The 17,763-nt window shown below is 42.1% G+C and overlaps 1 protein-coding gene across 1 annotated transcript; it reads right to left on the bottom strand.

The window, feature by feature from the left end:
- Nucleotides 1-8,960: 8,960 nt before the first annotated feature.
- On the bottom strand, nucleotides 8,961-17,516 carry LOC145490409 (coagulation factor V-like). The gene is made up of 9 exons (XM_081469537.1): nucleotides 17,502-17,516; nucleotides 17,149-17,406; nucleotides 16,136-16,277; nucleotides 14,793-15,163; nucleotides 14,221-14,362; nucleotides 12,490-12,842; nucleotides 11,862-12,003; nucleotides 10,049-10,225; nucleotides 8,961-9,285 (listed from the first exon to the last, which is right to left on the bottom strand). The coding sequence occupies exons 1-9, from the start codon at nucleotides 17,514-17,516 to the stop codon at nucleotides 9,092-9,094; spliced, it is 1,794 nt and encodes a 597-aa protein (XP_081325663.1). The 3' UTR covers nucleotides 8,961-9,091.
- Between the last annotated feature and the right edge of the window lie 247 nt (nucleotides 17,517-17,763).

Below are 17,763 nucleotides of genomic sequence, written 5' to 3'. Positions count from 1 at the left end.
TTTTTTTTCAGGCTTTAATTTCACAACTGCTTAAGTTGTGTGTATAACTATCATGATCAATCATGTCCAAAATGAGTGAAATCGAGATGAAAGCAATGTTTTTGTTTTTGGTTTTTAGTTGGCATCAAAAGTAAAGAGAAAAGGCATAAAAAAGCTAACGAAATTAGTGAAGGTGTTGTTTTGTCTAAATGTGTGCGCAAACATTCTCTCAAGAATGGGTGAACATAATAGCACAGAAGGTGGAACTTTGTGAAATGAGGAAATAAATTTACTTGCAATTTCCAACTTTTCGTGTAATTTCTCATAATAAAAACCCCTCGCTTGATGACCTCACCCCTTTCCATTTGATTGCCAATACGCCTAAAAACTACCAGTTTCTTTTCAAGGACGGTGCCACCTAAATACAACGGCAGTTTTCCCAATTTAGGAACATATGGAAAAAGGAGATCTTAGCAAAGGCTATTGGAATCTAGAAAGAAAAGTGGGAATAGCCACGCATTTTTCCGAGATAATTTGCCTTGAATATCGAATAAAATGCTGATGTCAACATTTTTCTAAAAAAAAAAAAAAGGAAAATACTTTTTCAAAGATTTCCCTAGAATTCCCCATTACATACAGAAAAGCAAATGCATTTATGAAGATTTTTTAGCTAAATGGTAAAATAATAATAATAGTAATAATAATAATAATAATAATAATAATAATAATAATAATACACTTTTGGTATGTTTTTAATTACAAAATCGTCTCAACATTGCTTTTATCGTCCCTGACAGCTCTCCTCTGGTTTAGCCAAAATAGTCTAAATAGCTTTTCCTCATAGCCAGAAACTAATCATATGTTGAATTATCTTGCCACTTGCATTTCATAACATAAAATGTAGTTATAACCACGCGTTTTTAAAAGTTACACGAGTTGTTTTAATCTTTTTTGAAAATTTTTTCGGTACCCGTTACATTTTTTTGTCACTTCCCCGGAAAGTCGAGCATTTGCGTCTCGCACTTGTTTTTGCGAGTGCACTAACCCATCTGCAGGTACAAGTTTACAGTTGGATTTCAATACGATTTTCTACGGGTAACAGCTTAGGTTTTCAGCTTGAAGCCGTTTGTAGTAAGCAATATGTTTATTTTCTTGCGTTCCTTGGTTTAGTTCAGGTTCATTAAACTTGATTTGGTCACGGTAGGAAAATTTTGCTCTCATTTTATTATCGTACTTGGTAGCGTAGCTGGTTACGTCAATGTCAAACCTAGCGCGCGCATGGCGTGTAAACCATGTATTGCGCGATGCGCATGATGTGTGCCAGGAGCCATAATCGGGGACGGAGACCGTAAGTCTCGGGATTCGCGCGCACCTATGATATGGGACAATTTTTCTATTTTTAGAACAAATTGCGCCATCCTGACGTCATATATCCGCGCGGATTCACGCACATGTCAGGGGCTCTCGCGTGGATGTTGTCACGTTGCGTGATCAAATGGTGAGAGTTGAGAGATTCTCTTGCGTCTTTTTCACTGCGATGGCAGGGAATAAGGGAATACGAACCAGGGCGCTTATATGTAGTTTTATGCTCTGAGCTAACGGAAAAGGTGGGTTTTTCAGGGTCGAAAACAAGACTTCAATCTCGCGCTGGGAATGAATAATAAGATCTGCTCACGCTAGTTGTAAGCTTACGCGTATGCTTAAGAATATAGCACGAAAACTCTCTACTCTGGTATCGAGTTAATTTGTGAGTTTCTCAGACAATGTTTAATCATAACCAAAACCTGTTTTGATGGTTTCTTATTGCTTCTGCTTGTTTGGTGAGTTTGCAAAAGTTTTTGAAAGGAAAGTCTGACGTGTACAACTAGCTCATTTGCATAGTGCATGCAGTTCGTGCACTTTCAAGTCCGAGTCGGTGTTTTCAATTGTCAACAAATCTTGACAAAGATTTCTTTCGTTATCTTTTGTGCTGAGATGCTGCAACAAATTTCACGAATGCAAAAAAGGCTACTAACATCATGTGTGTTTCTTCAACATAAGCATAGTGAAGTTTTACACAGCGAAAATGAAAATAGACAAGGAGTTTTGATAACTCGATCATCAAAATCGAAATCGTTATTCCAAGTTGATTAAAGAAAGCGTCATCGTAACTTTGCTGATTGTTTCTGCTTTATTCACATATTTTCAGCTTAGCTTTTAATATGTTCTCAAACATTTACCAATATTAAACATATTTAAAAACTATAGAGCTATTGTTTGAGTTCGATGTACACTTTCACACGAAAGTGCGGCGGAAGTACAATTTGTCATGTTTACTGACTGTACAAAACACGCATCGACGGGCGCTCTCATTCATCGACAACAGAGAATTTACTGGATTTTTACACGAATAAAACTGAGCAGTATCTACGGACGTAAAGTTATTAAGCTTTGATGAAACATCAAGCGTTGCTTACAATTCAAGCGAAACTCAAACTAGCAATTATTTTGTTTTACTTTTCGGTCGCGATAGACTGACAAATTCCTCGCAAGCGTGTGGCAAGAGGAGCTACGAAACTATGAAGTCCTGAAGCTCTGCTATATCTTAATATATCCAGCTAGTTTTTTGCTGTGTAATGGAAAAGCTTTTAATCTTCAACATGTGTGAAATTTAAAGTGGAGTAATGTACAGCTCATGTAAAAGAAGTATCAGCCGTAACACAACTTGGTCAGCGATATATATAAGCTTACAGCGGAACATACCTAAATTCGACACTGTCGTACTTCACTCAAACTGGAGCAGCTTACGACGAAAATACTTAAGCAAAATTCCAACAGACGTAAACGCGTTGAGTTGTGGGGCAAAAACCTGAAACATTTCGGGAATTTCGGACGCCATTTCCCCCGCGCGACATCCGCAAAAATCCTCGTAGCATGTACGCGCGTGTGCCGCAGATGATGGCGCAATTTGTTCTAAAAATAGAATTATTGTCCCATATCATGGGGACAACCCCAATACTTGAAATGGCGCGCGCTTACGGTCTCCGTCCCCGATTATGGCTCCTGGTGTGCGCATTAACAATAGCAAGCACCGTCCTTAAGGTAATTCTCCTGAAATAAAACTGGACATAGATTTTGTTCAAACTTTGTCCAATGAATATTTATTATATGAGAACTTTAATTATAAAATAAAAAAGGGGGTTGTCCATGCTTGTTAAGGAGCAGTGAGGCATTGAAAATATCCCATTTTAGCTTTATTTAATGCTTATTACAAGAACGCATTCCAAGTTATTGTAAACTCTTTGTGAGCCCAGACTCAAGAAAACACGCCTCAAACTACAGTCAATATTTGTGTCGGACACAAATAAACTTTTTAAGCTTGATTTTGACAGACAGCTGAATCCTTGTTAAAATATTGGAGCCAAATTGCTTGCCACTCCTATCAAACTGCAAAATAGAAAAGACTACAGTGCAGCTGCTCTTTTCCCTATTCGTTCAACTTTCACCAATAGAAATCAGATCAGTCTTTTCTCACGCAAAGCTTATGATTAGTTGATTAAAATGACTGGAAAAAAATTTGAGGTGCCCGAGCTTGTTAGTGAGCTATAGCCATTTTTAACTGGCAGAATTCAGTATCAAGGCAAATCCGCCATGTTTTCAATGTGCGCATGCACGAACGCGCGCTAATGACGCCATAAATTATGCTCGGTAAGGATGCGCAATGCAATACTGCGGAATGACCTTAAAAACAACTGAATGACACCTGTGTTTTATTACTTCACTCCCGTGCTGGTGGGGTAGGTAAGGAGTGGAGAAGAGGAACTCTCCTATAGAAAAGTGCACAATATAAATAGAGAAAACCGTCGACAATTTTAAACAGGACCTGGCATCAGGCACCAGCTAAATTTTGTTTTTTAAGTGTAATTTGAAATCGTTGATCAGGATGGCAATTATTTCTTTTGCTGAGTCTTTTCCTTGGGCTGGGCTTTTTATTGCTTTTTACTCAGGCATTGATCAGAGAGCAGACCAATTTCGCACTGCATTTGATTCAATAGCTGAACAATTGCAAAAACCTAAGCGAATCACTTAGTTTTGCACCAAAAAAATTAACGGTTGTATTAATCTATCAATCGATTTCATTCTGTTGTAGTTTCGCGGCTTGATAAAATATAGATTTATGAAAAAAAAAAAAAAATTAGTGACAATTGCCATCTGAATTACACCAGAGGGAGCAATGGAAAACATTAAGGTATGACAATAGTAATTCTCGCCTTAATCAGAGCTCATTTTCGAGCTCGAGAAGGTAACACTAGCAAGGCAAGAAAAGGTAAAGTCTGCATACGAGCCAAGTGGCTCATCAGGCCGGAGCTTATCCCGGTTTCTGTAGCATGAAGCGACTAGCAAAATTTCTACTCTCCCCTTGATGGGACGCTAGTCTATCGCAAATGTTTGACTTACCGGGGAGGTGACAGAAAAAAAAAATGGGCACCGTAATAGTTTTCAAAAAAGATTGAAAGAACTCGTGAAACTTTAAAAAACGCGTGGTTACAACTACATTTTTTTATGAAATGGAAGTGGCAAGCCTATTCAACACGTGATTAGTCTCCAGTTGTAAGGAAAAGCTATTTAGACTGTATTTTGGCTAAACCAGTGGAGAGCTGTCAGGGACGACAAAAGTACTTCTGCGACGATTTGGTCATTATAAACATACCAAAAGTTTTTTTTTTTTTTTTTTTTTTTTTTAATGTTACCATCACCATTTAGCTTAAAGACCTTTATAAATGCGTTTGGTTTTTTGTATCCAATGGGGAGTTCTAGGAAAAACTGTGAAGAAACATTTTTTCTTGTTTTTAGAAAAATGTCGACATGAGCATTTTATTCGATATTCTAAGCTAATTATGTCGGGAAAATGCGTGGCTGTCCAACTTTTTCTTTCTGGATTCCAATAGCCCTTGCTAAATTCTACTTTTCCATGTGGTGCAAATTTGGGGAAAAGACGTTTGTATTGAGTAGGCACCCTCCTTAAGAAGAAACTCAGGTTTTTTAGGCGTATTGGTAATCAAATGGATAGGAGTGAAGTAAGCAAGCGAGTCTTTTCTTTATGAGAAGTTATACGAAAATTTGCAGATTGCAAGTGAACTTATTTATTTATTTATTTATTTATTTGACATAGTTCCATCTTTCGCGCTGTTATGTTTCTGCCCTTCTTGAGACACATTTAAATAAAACAACACCTTCATTCATTCCGTTCGCTTTTTTATGCTTTTTCTAAAATTACTCTTCATGTCAAGTATAAAGCAAACAATTAACGGAGTTTTTCTCGATTTCTCTCCTTCTGTTGACATACCTCTAGAGGATTGCGTCGAGTAACACATACAATGTTTGTTTTTTCTTTTACCCAAAAAATAGCATTCCGATAACACTAGCGTGAGAGGTTTAAATCTTAACCCCCGAAATAGTGTTACAACGACCACACTAACTTTTCCTCTAAAGGCTTCCACCCTAGGAAAACTACTGGGCCGAGCTTGTCTAGCTTGTGTAAAGGGTAATTGGCATGGAAGAGTTTTGTGTTTACTGATAATCGCTTGCAGCATAGCCTGCATTGCAGGTTTCTTTTTTTGTTGATGATGGTGGAGCTGTGGTAGGATGGGAGGCTGGTGGGCTCTGAGGGAGGGGGATGTGTAACAAAAAATAACTTCAAAAAATGATATAGGACTATGAGTTAACGTAGTTGTGAACACGGCACACAATGGAGGGGGTTTCTTGCATCAGGTGTTTCCTACACATTATGTGAATTGCAACCATCTTGGATTCCAGAGGGTCTGAAAGCCGAGGGAGGGGCACGGGGGATGGGGAAGGGAGTGAAAGAGGGTTTGCAACAAAAATTGATGCGAGACCGCAGCAGGTTTATTCGAACACCTTTCATTACCCTTAAATTAGGACTGTGCCGTTTTAAGTTACGTGCAGACACAGTATTCCACACATGCATATTAGCGAGAATTTACTTTCTTGCGTCGCCATTCCAAACACCAGCAATTCAAGCTACATTTCACAAATCAAAGACCTCGATTACACTATGAATAAAACCAGCACTCTTTTGTGTACATCTGCCTTATTTCCAGTTTGGCGATCCACTCAGCACCTAGTCCTGTAAAAAGAATATAAAAACCCAATATATGGAATTAGTCGAGCGGAAAGTACTCGGTAGTGTAGCAGTTCTCGTGAGCTCGTTTTTCTTCTTGTCGTCAAAGTGCAGCATCTGTTATTTTGGGGGGGCTAGGGTCATTGTTTCTGTAATTTGTTCTATTGTTCTCTCAAAGGATATCGAGCCATCCATATGATACCTTACGAGAGCTAATGTCTGACCCAAAGTAGTTAGTGTGAGGTATGGACCAAGTTCATCCCAAATTTCCTTCTATTCGTGGTATATGATTAGCCATAAATGGAGGGGTTTACAGTTTATCAGTAAATGGGGTTATAGGGAAAGTTCGCTCTAGTCATTGGAATTAGAGGAACGTAATAGCATGGCCAATAGGTGCAGGTGCATTGTGACCTCCATCAGGATCCTACTTGTAGTCCATGGCAGGCTTATTCCTAGTATTTTTTGCTTGCCCTGACAATTCGCAGGCACGGGAATATATCCCCGTAGCAGAGAGGCACCGTGAGAGGAACAAATACACAACATAACTAAGCTACTAAGTTGACCAGGATTGTCAACCGGACTTTTCAGATGTTCTGGTGCTAACTTGACCAACTACTTGGCCTCTCGTATGTAGTGGGTATGACTAATTAAAGCTTTAAGAACCTACTTTTACAAGAAAAAGGGTGACATTAATGAAGCTGTCTGCTAGTAATTTTATCAGCTTACCTCAGGCCAATTCGTAGACAAACACATCTCCGTTGACCTTGTTTCCCGAACCATTACCGGTCCTCTTACTAAACTCGCACAGTTTGGACTCCCCGTACTTCTTATAAGTATTCTTGGCCTCATCTCCTGACCAGCAACTCTTATTGTCTGCTCCAAAAATCTTGTAGCCAAGCGCTTCAGCTTTCCCCTTGCAGTAGTTGAAAATTGCATCAGGGCCCTTAGCACTCACTTTGTCGTCAAATAATTCCGGCAAAGCGAAAGCGTCTCTGGGAGACACGTTGCTGTAGCAACCAATAGGTTCCCAATCACCTTTATAAGAGAATGGTAGATGAATGGTTCAGTAAATGCTAGTAATATCAGGATAGTCAGGACAGGACTGTACAGGATAGTCCGCCTCGTCTGGACATTTTCGATATGCTTTACGAAGAAGAAACTCCAGGACTAGTAGTACTTTAACTGAATGGAATATATCAAACACAAACAGACCGTGCTTGACCACATTTACAGATAACGAAGAGAGAGTTGAGATTATGACGCGTACGGGGTATTTGTGATAAAATTCAAGGTGCTCGGAGATGTGGTCAAACATTGTCTCCACTGTGGGATATATCTTCTCAACCGAAGCTAAAACTCCAAAAAACGAAAAAGTATCATCGTACAAATATATGTAATTAAGACAAGGTATTCAAATACCCCCACGGTCACCATTTCCTTTTTAAACGGATTATTAGTGAGTTTGAAAATAGAATCCTCTTGCATTGAAGGGTTCCTAACCCTCCCTTCATTTTCTCAAGTCTGGCTCACCAACACTCAGAGTTAGACCGAGGATGCTGTGAAAATCAAGTTTTCAAAACAAAGGGTATGAAGCCCCATTAATTTACCTCCTTTCTTTTCGTAAACAAACACTATTTCTGATGCCAAGAAGCCATAATGCAAACCGCCTTTGGTGGAGCCGCACCTCCCTACAGCAGTGCCATAAATATCATAAGAACTTGCTGCATTCTGGCCAGTCCAGCATCTGGTGTCATCTAAACCGAATACCGTGACTCCTCTTTTGTTGGCCGCGGTCACGCATTGCCCATATTTCCTTGAAATCTTGCCTCGTCTAGATTTGAACAAGATGTCGCCCAGAGCTCGTCCTCTGTTTTGGTAGCATCCCATTGGCTTCCACGTTTCTGTCATCGAAGAAAAAATAGCCAAATATTCTAACAAGGCCTTCACTTAAGACAAATTACATGGCAAGGACTCATTTGTTCTTACCTTCTTTTCTTGTAATGCAGGTTCAAATAATCACAAGAAATACATATAAGTTCTTGTCTAAAGTGATCGCCAAAGTGATAATGCGATTTGAATAAAAGTTGGTTTTTTCCACAAAGTGGAACGAACGAAATTCGCGTCTTTTGTTTGTCTGATAATTGCAATGACAGTTACTGAAGAAAGTAATTTGATCAGACACAAGACTAAAATAAAAGACAACGATTTTACATCGTCTTGCTGCTGGACGTCTAGTTTGGCATGCCTAGCTCTTTCCATGCAAAACAACTTCGCCCGCACTACAAAAGATCAAAAATGCGATTTAAAGACGGTTTATCTTATTTTGGCATTCCTGATTGTTGCATTCCCTGGTGGTGCTATCGGGTCCTAGTCTACTGCAGTCCTCTCCACCATTAGAAGGCGGTGGATTGGTACACGTCCTCTTTCGTGTTTGCACCCCACTTCCACAAGTCTTGGAACATACACCGTACGGCTTCCAGTCTGAATAACCACCGTTTACTACAAAAAATAGAACATAAAATAATTAAAACGAATGGTCCATTCCCTCCATGAGACTCGCCCGCTGGGAATCATGGAAGTTGTATTCATCAAAGTAACCATTCAGTCCAAGATGATGGATACCTGCAGGCGCATCTCATAGAGGTAATTTCTTATTCAAGAGAATATGATCATGATCTCTTATCTCTTAGCCTTTGCATTATCACGGAATACTGTTTACAATCATAGATTGACTATATACCAAACGTGCAGTGGGCCAATCTAGATCTGTTTTTAATGTGGTGGGGCTGTGATAGGGTGGGAGGCTGGTGGGGTTTGAGGGAGGGAGTATGCAGCATTGCACAGCTTCGATCGCTTCTTTCAGAGGGTTGTAACTTTTGGGCGCCATTAGTTTCTAATTTTTTCTAACTTCAGTGGAATTTTGCCCCTTGAATTCATAGTGGGATGGGTGACTGGGGTCACTGGTCTTCACCTTATGGAACTTAACGGTCGCTATTTCTCCGTTTTACCTGGACACTCCTGATTGTTACATTCCTTGGTAGAGCTGTCAGGTCCCAGTCCACTGCAGTCCTCTCCATCGTGTGATGGTGGTGGATTGGTGCACGTTCTTTTACGCGTCTGTTCCCCACCCCCACAAGTCTTTGAACACTCGCCGTACGGTCCCCAATCTGAGTAACCACCGTTCACTACAAAAATGGATAATAGTATAAATAACAAAAATATGTTTACCTGCGGAGATCTCTTTCTACGTACTCATAGTAAAAATTTTATTTACAACGCGCCAAATTTCCTGCCCATGGCGCCGGTTGCAATAAAAATTGAGAAAAGAAAAAATAGTAATTAAAATGACTTAAAAAGCAAGCCATGGATAAAAAAGTAAATGATCAAAATTAAAATAGCTCTTATGAAAAGGGTAGGTCAACTGTCTTTTGGAAAAATGTAATTTTAAAATGTCTTTTGATTATTTGGCAATGGAATCCCAACACCTTAAGTCATACGGAAGAATCCTTCGAATTCATAATCCATCTTCCTGGGCAAAGGCTCGGAGTCTTACTTTTTAGCCTAGCTCTTCACAATCCTCTTCCAGCCATACCTAGTCTGCGTAGCTGGTAGGACCGTATAGAGCATTATCCGCGAAAACGAGCGGCGACAAAACCCCCAGCTATGCAGGGTAAGCCACACTGCGCAAATGATCTTTGTTTGTATGTGTTTTAGCCCAGCGCTTAGCCCTTCACTGTAGCTTCTCACAATCCTCTCCCAGTCACACTGAGCGAAGGATCTTTCTTTGTTTGTTTAATAGCCTAGCTCTTAACAGTATTCTCCCAGCCACTCTGGGAAAGGCTTCTCTTTGTCATGATGTTTTATTCCAGCTGCTTTAGGAAGTACCAGAATTTGAAGTCACTGATAAGATGATCCAAATGTAGGCGCTAATATTGTCCATATCCTTACCTGGGCACTCCTGATTGTTGCATTCGCTGGTAGTACTGTCGGGTCCCAGTCCACTGCAATCTTTTCCTCCGTTGGCCGGTGGTGGATTGGTACACGTTCGTTTTCGCGTCTTGACCCCACCCCCACAAGTCTTGGAACACTCGCCATACGGTTTCCAATCCGTGTAACCACCGTTAACTATGAAAGGCGAGGAAGGAAAAGCCAGTTTTGTATTTTTGTGCAATTACGTCAAGGGGACCGAGTTTGTTGGGATCTTCGACCAATTTATTTTTTGCATCTTGAATTTAAAAATGAATTCCCCCAAAAGCTGACATGCCATTTACAGAAGACGAGCAAAATTTAGTAATGGTCACAGGACATGGCTCAGAAACTACTTCAGACGATGCATGTAAAACCTGCATGATAGTTGACAATACTGTTTACGAGAGCTAGCTTCCTCAAAGCACAAAGCGGAGGCCGGACGCTCTTTATGAATTTACGGTGTATCATCGGTAGCGACGTCAAAGGCACTAGGATACTGCGGTTTAGCAACTGTTAGTCCTGATAATTATTTGGCTAGTGAATCAAATAAGTAAGCACACAGACATACATACTTTATTGCAACTCCATACAAGGATTTTTCAGTTACAAGACTACAAGTAAGTAAACGATGGGTGAAAGAATTTTTGTACTGCGGGAAAGAGAGTTTTGCAATTGTTACTCCGAGATCCGTGAATATGCCTTTGTATCTATCTGCAATTTGTAGTTTAGGACTAACTATAACAAGTTTAAAAACGGACTCAAGTGATTTTCCATTATACCTGGACATTCCTGGATGTTGCATTCCATGGTAGAAGTGTCAGGTCCAAGGACACTGCAGTCTTCTCCTCCGCTTGCCGGGGGCGGATTGGTACATGTCCTGTTACGCGTCTTCACCCCACCTCCACAAGATTTTGAACACTCGCCGTACGGTCCCCAAACCGAGTAATTACCGTTTACTATGTAGAACCAAATCGGACCACTCAGAACGATAAAGTCAATGGATTACTTGGACATTACTTGCACGTAAATAATTATTTATTTTTTCACCAAGAGCTTGTAAGCTAAGAAGGCAACGTCTGTTAAGGTAGTCGTAGACATTGTCAGCGAAGTTATAAAACTAAGATGTCGAATTAGACAAAATCGTCACAGTCAATAACCTTGATAGAACAAAGAAAATGTCATTACCAGTCGTTTTACTGGCTACCAGCGATAGAAAGCGTGGCTACGCCTTGTTGAAAAATCTGTCGGGGAAAAGTCTGGCACGAGGTCTACTGAGACTTGGAAATCATCTCAGTTCTTTTCATGACCATTTCCTTACCTGGACAACCTCCACTGTTGCATTCTTCTGTGAGGGTATCAGGTCCCAGACCAGAACAATCCTTACCACCAGGGCTTGGAGGAGGATTTGTGCAATAACGCCTTCGATAGCGATGACCAGTACCGCAAGTTACCGAACACTCAGTCCAATCACCCCACTGAGAGTACCCGCCATTATCTGGAAAAACATTATATGGCACGGTAGGTTTCTATCAGCAATGGATGTTTTAGTGTGTAATCATTATGGAATTTTACACTTTGGTTGTGTCACTTGATGGGAAGCTAATCACATCTGGGTCAATAATGACGATATAAATGAAGAGGAGATGAGTATTCCAGAAAGGTAGAGCAAGGTAACAAACTAGTTGGCTAACCTTATTCATAGGGTGAGTTCCGGTGTTTTAGTTTTTTTCAGGACTTTGTACAATAAAGGTGGATCATATTACTACTTAAGGAAAGTATTGAATATTCTTACTTGCTTTACATCCGTACAGCTCTACACGCAAAGCGATGAGAATGTACCAGTCCTCGGGAATGATTCTTATGGTCCTTGTGGTAATTGGTGGAATCAGGTCATATTTGACAATGCTGTCTTTATCGTTGTTGGCTTTAAAAGTCTTAAAAAGAATAACTGTTTAGTGAAACGTAATTTTTGTCACTGTACAATTTTAAAAGACCTAGACTACGAGTATTATTAAACGAATATCTCATCATTTCTGCACGAACTTGAGGAATGAAATGACCAATCGTAGCTCGTGCAATTTCTTGCAAATTTTGTACACCATTTTGAAGGAAAACAATTATTTACCGTGCCTGTATTTTGAGAAGTTGAAGTCCTTCAACGCCTTTTTAGCACTCCTAGATCAGATATTAATTGACTCTAATCACTACTTTAATGCTGTAATTACGGCTTTAATGCTGTAAATTCTTGTCTCCTCCGCAGCAACTTTTTTGGGATATCACTCAACGCTCGACTACTGTATCTATTCGATTGTAAATTACACTGCAGGTGTCCGCCTGCAGGGACAATCGGCAGCTAGTAGTTACAACCCGGAAATAAAGTCATTCAGTTGTATTGTACAGTCATTCCCCAAAATATTTACCTTGGTATGTGTTTCTGGCTGGTATTGCTGAAGACAACCGCGGTCATCAATGTGTTGAAGCGTGTAACTCTTGACATAGTAAGGCCCATGGTAAAAACCCTGTGTGGCAATGCCAGTCACTTGCGTGTCTCTTCCAAAATTGATCTGAAGCCACTGACTATGATCACTCACTGCTGGTATCCAGCCTCCATAACGTCCATTTCCTCCCTGATAGTGCAGCCTAGCATTACCAGGAACGTACAGTAAAGTCCCAGGGGCCAGTGTAGTGGAGGCTGTTATAGCGGATTCTGGAATTAACTTATCTTGCATCCCTAGTGGATCCTTACAACTGACCTCTTGAGGTATTTGGAAGCCTGAGAAAACAAGACGGAAGAAACAAAGCTGTTGTTGTATGTGAAAAGAAATACCTTTAACCACAAAAATGGAAGTCAACACAAAAAAGACAAGGCATGTAGAGTGTTAACGGAGAAGTAAACAAGTAACAAAAGAGTACTACGACAGCCACTACAACTACCACTACCACTACTATTACCACCACCACCACCACCACCGCCACCGCCACCGCCACCGCCGCCGCCACCGCCACCGCCACTGCCACCGCCGCCGCCACCGCCGTCGCCACCGCCGTCGCCACCGCCGCTGCCACCGCCGCCGCCACCGCCGCCGCCGCCGCCGCCACTGCCGCCGCCGCCGCCACCGCCGCCACCACCGCCGCCGCCACCGCCGCCGCCACCGCCGCCGCCACCGCCGCCGCCACCGCCGCCGCCACCGCCGCCGCCACCGCCGCCGCCACCGCCGCCGCCACCGCCGCCGCCACCGCCGCCGCCACCGCCGCCGCCACCGCCGCCGCCACCGCCGCCGCCACCGCCGCCGCCACCGCCGCCGCCACCGCCGCCGCCACCGCCACCACCGCCGCCGCCACCGCCGCCGCCACCGCCGCCGCCGCCGCCGCCACCGCCGCTGCTGCCGCCACCACCGCCGCCGCCACCGCCGCCGCCACCGCCGCCGCCACCGCCGCCGCCACCGCCGCCGCCGTCGCCGCTGCCGCCACCGCCGCCGCCACCGCCGCCGCCACCGTCGCCACTGCCACCGCCGCCACCGCCGCCACCGCCACCGCCACCACCGCTACCGCCACCACCACCACCACCACCACTATCACAACCACTACCACTACCACTACCACTAGCCCTATTATGACCACTACCACGACCACTACCACGACCACTACCACGACCACTACCACGACCACTACCACGACCACTATCACCACCATGAGCACGAGCACGAGCACGAGCACGATCCCGACCACTACCAAGATCACTACCACTACCACTACCAGCACTACTACCACTACCACTACTACTACCACTACCATCACCACTGCTACTAACTTTACCACTACCACCGCCACTACCTCTACCACGGTGAGTACCACTACCACTGCCACTGCCAGTGCACTGCCACTGCCACTAACACAACCGCAACCACAACAAATACAACTACAACTACAACTACAATTAGTGTATCAAAATCCCTACTACAACCACAGTCACGACTACTACTGCTACCACTACCATCACCACTTCCACTACCGCTACCGCTACCACGACGTGTACGACGAGCACTACCACTACAACGATCACTGCCGCTACCGCTAATTTTGCTGACACTGCTAATGATACGGTCGCTGCAGCTGCCTCTACTACTACTTCGACGTTCACAGCTCCGTACCTGATTTACAACCATAGAAATCAGCCCTCATTGAAATCCAGACGTGATATTCCAAGGGATTGATTCGGATGAAGCGTGCAATAATAGGATTCTTTAGCTTGTGACTCGTAATCGAGAATCGATCCTCATTCCCTTCAAATTCCTTAAATAGAACAAAAGATTACATGCTTTCTTGATTACAAATATGGTGTAATTGATTAACACGACACAATAGAACGCTTGGAAACAAACTCAACCTAATAGAGGATGAAGGATAAGATAGGTTACGTGGGTCTCATCCCCACTGTAATCATTCTCAAGCTGTTTTTAGACATCGTACTTAGTTCTTTGGGGGTTAGACACCATTGGTGTTGCGTGGATGCTTTAATGGAGTACAAAAATGCGTGCAGATCCGTTTGGGCTCTTTACGTGACTATAATTCGTGACATCATTGGCTATTTCTTGACCTTCCTTTGATTTTGAAGACCAAGAGGGAACTAAAAAGAATTTGAGAGATTACCTTAGGTACTCTTCAAAAACAACAATAACACACAAATTAAAAACAATTAGGTTTTACATCGAAGAAAAATTACCTTGACAGAACCGTCTTCCAGGTAGTCACGGAAAAAGTTTCCGTCATAACTGTACGTCAGACGATACTTTTTCACCCATTCGTAAGTATCGTCTCTTCCTTGAGTGGAAACTATCGTCACTTTAACGAAACGCCCAAAATTCACCTGAAACCAACTGTTGTCTCGTAGATTACCAGCTGCCCAAGCTCCATAGTGTCCAGCTTTAAGCCTGAAATTAAGTCTTCCATTGCCCGGCATATATAAAGTTGTACCCGGAACTACATAGCTTGAAGCAGTTATTGAGGAGTCCGGAATGGCATAATTTTCCAGACCTAATCCTTCCTGGCAAGCAGGGGGTTGCGGGGTGGGAAAACCTGAAGGAGAAATCGTGACTTTTGTTTGTAGTTTGTTTTATTTCAGATGTGACTTACGTAGTATATCAGTTAAACAAACTGCTGAGTATCTATTGCTAACTCACTGCACATTTATTACGGTAGAATGATTCTTCCTTCGACTGCTTAGATGGCAAATTTGGTTTGGAGTTTAAACAAACCACGACGGCAACGGTAATCAGAACGTCACCAAACAAAAGGTTTAATGAGGAAAACAAAGGCTCTGCACTGCGGTATAAAGCCTTCTATATTTCACGTGAGATGACAAAGTGTTGCTTATATTGGTGAACGTGAGCCCCCGACGGCGAATTTTTCGCATTTTCTTTTTGAAATGACCTCTGGCGTTACATATTAAGTTTGGGCAGATTTTAAGACCAAACGGCGACTGAACAGATCTAGATAATAAAGAAATTTAAAGGTTTAATAATACACATGAAAAAATTACTCGATTCTGATTGGTTAAGAGCAGTGCAGTTCAAGTGTAACACCAGTGCAAAAAGTGTAAGACCAGTGCAAATTACACATCGAAATTCTGGATTATGATTGACTGAAAGAAAATAGGAAATTTTCTAAGAAAATGATATCACGTAAAATGAGGAAGAAAAGTTTGTGCTGAAACTTCGAAAAAGGTTTTCTCAAATGAGAAAAAATGGCTTGAAGAAAGATCTTCCGCCACTTCCTCCGCGCGAATTTTTTCATGTTTATATTATTAATTTAATAAGTAATCATACGGTTTTTCTCGTTCAATTTGGAATTAATTTGCACTTGTGAGTTTTTCAAAAAGCTGAAATTACACTCGTGCAAATTAATTCCAAATTGAACTCGAAACCGTATGATTACCTATACAAATACATACATCCATTTTAACGAGACCTCGTTCTTGGCGTCGACATAGTCATTATTTGAGCTCCCTAGTTACAGAAAGATATGTTGATTATATAATACATACATTTATTTGTGACATCTCCATACCTGAACGACACCCATACAACTCCATTCTTAGTGACATCCACCCATGATACGATACCGGTTGGATTCGGATGTAGCGGGCATAAATTGGTGGATTCAGTGTGTTGATATGAAGGCTGTCTCGGTCGCGATTGCCTTGAAAGACCTAAAGTGATAACAAAAGGCACATGTACGTATTGGCAAATGTCACAGGAGTGTTTAGCAAACGCGGACGACCACAATCAGTGACCAATCTCAAAGAAATCGAACTGAACAATGAAATACTGAGGGTATCTACAATCATAGACAAAAGTCTTGGGACAAATTTGCACTTGTGGCGCTTTTTCATACGCGCCAAACAAACAGTCACGCGTGAATTCAACTACACTTGCTCAGCCCCTCCTCCCACCCCACCTACCATGGTGGACACGTGTACACGCAATCTCTCCACAGTTTCAACATTGTAGTGGATGGGGGAGGGGGGGAGGGGGGCAGAAACAAATTTTGGAAAGGATAACAGAGCTCTTTCAAACTTCGTTTTTAAAACACAGATAATTCATGCAATGACACAGGTGTCATTTTGTCCACCATTGTACGACTACTATCTGATATTGATAGTAACTTTTAAATGTCTAATAAAACAACGTTTGTGGAATTAACCTCATTGTAAGGCGCCGAAGTTCGAATCGAGTGATCGGGGTTCGTGCCCTGGGCGGGGTAACTGCGTTGTGTTCTTAGACAATATTTCTCTTCACCCAGGTGTATGAATGGGTACCGGTAAATTTAATGCTGGGATGGTGTGGTGAGATAACCCTTCGAAGGACTAGCATCCCATCCACTGGGGGAGAAAAAATACTCCTAGTCGTTAGTCGGGATAACCGCCGGCCTTTACGCACAACTTCGCCCAGCGTAAACTTTGTTTTTCTTTAGTTAAGTGGAAGTTCAATCTCCAGAGGATAAAACGAAAACAAACAAACAAACAAACGAAAAATTGAATTACTGTATGACTTTAGCTAAATGTTTTGGTTTCAACTTACCCTGTCAGAGCCATATTGACCGTTCTTGTAAAACTCAAAATATCCGCCATCATAGCTATAAGACACCTTGTATTCAGTCACCCACTCATACAATTCTGCTTGGCCCTGAGTTCCGATCTTGGTCACCTTTGTGATGTCACCAAGATCCACCTGAATCCATTGTCCTTGTTCCAGCAACAAAGTTGACCACGCGCCTGTTTTGCCGTTCCCTGGCCTGTGATTAAGCCTGGCATTGGTAGCTCCATGAGCTACACTAAACTGCAAATACAATACGTCGATTCACAAATTTATTGTTTGATTGCCCGTGTCTCCTTATTTAGGGAATTGAGCTACCCTGTGCTGAAGCTCTTTACTTTCAAGAGCACCATAGTTATGTACTTCTTAGCATCCTTAACCCTGTTTTTGTGTGTGTGTGTGTGTGTGTGTATGTATGTATGTATGGTGGTGATGTTGCTGACGACGAAGACGATGAGAAGAATGATGATGATGATAATGATTATCATCATCATCATCAGCAGCACCATCATCGTCGTCATCATCATCATCGTCATCGTCGTCATCATCGTCAACGTCATCATCATCATCGTCATTATCATCATCATCATCATCATCGTC

This window comes from Orbicella franksi, chromosome 6, assembly GCF_964199315.1.
Source record: "Orbicella franksi chromosome 6, jaOrbFran1.1, whole genome shotgun sequence".
NCBI classification, from domain to species: Eukaryota; Metazoa; Cnidaria; class Anthozoa; order Scleractinia; family Merulinidae; genus Orbicella; species Orbicella franksi.
The sequence above is the reverse complement of the archived record's forward strand: the minus strand, read 5'-3'. Positions and strand labels throughout refer to the sequence as shown.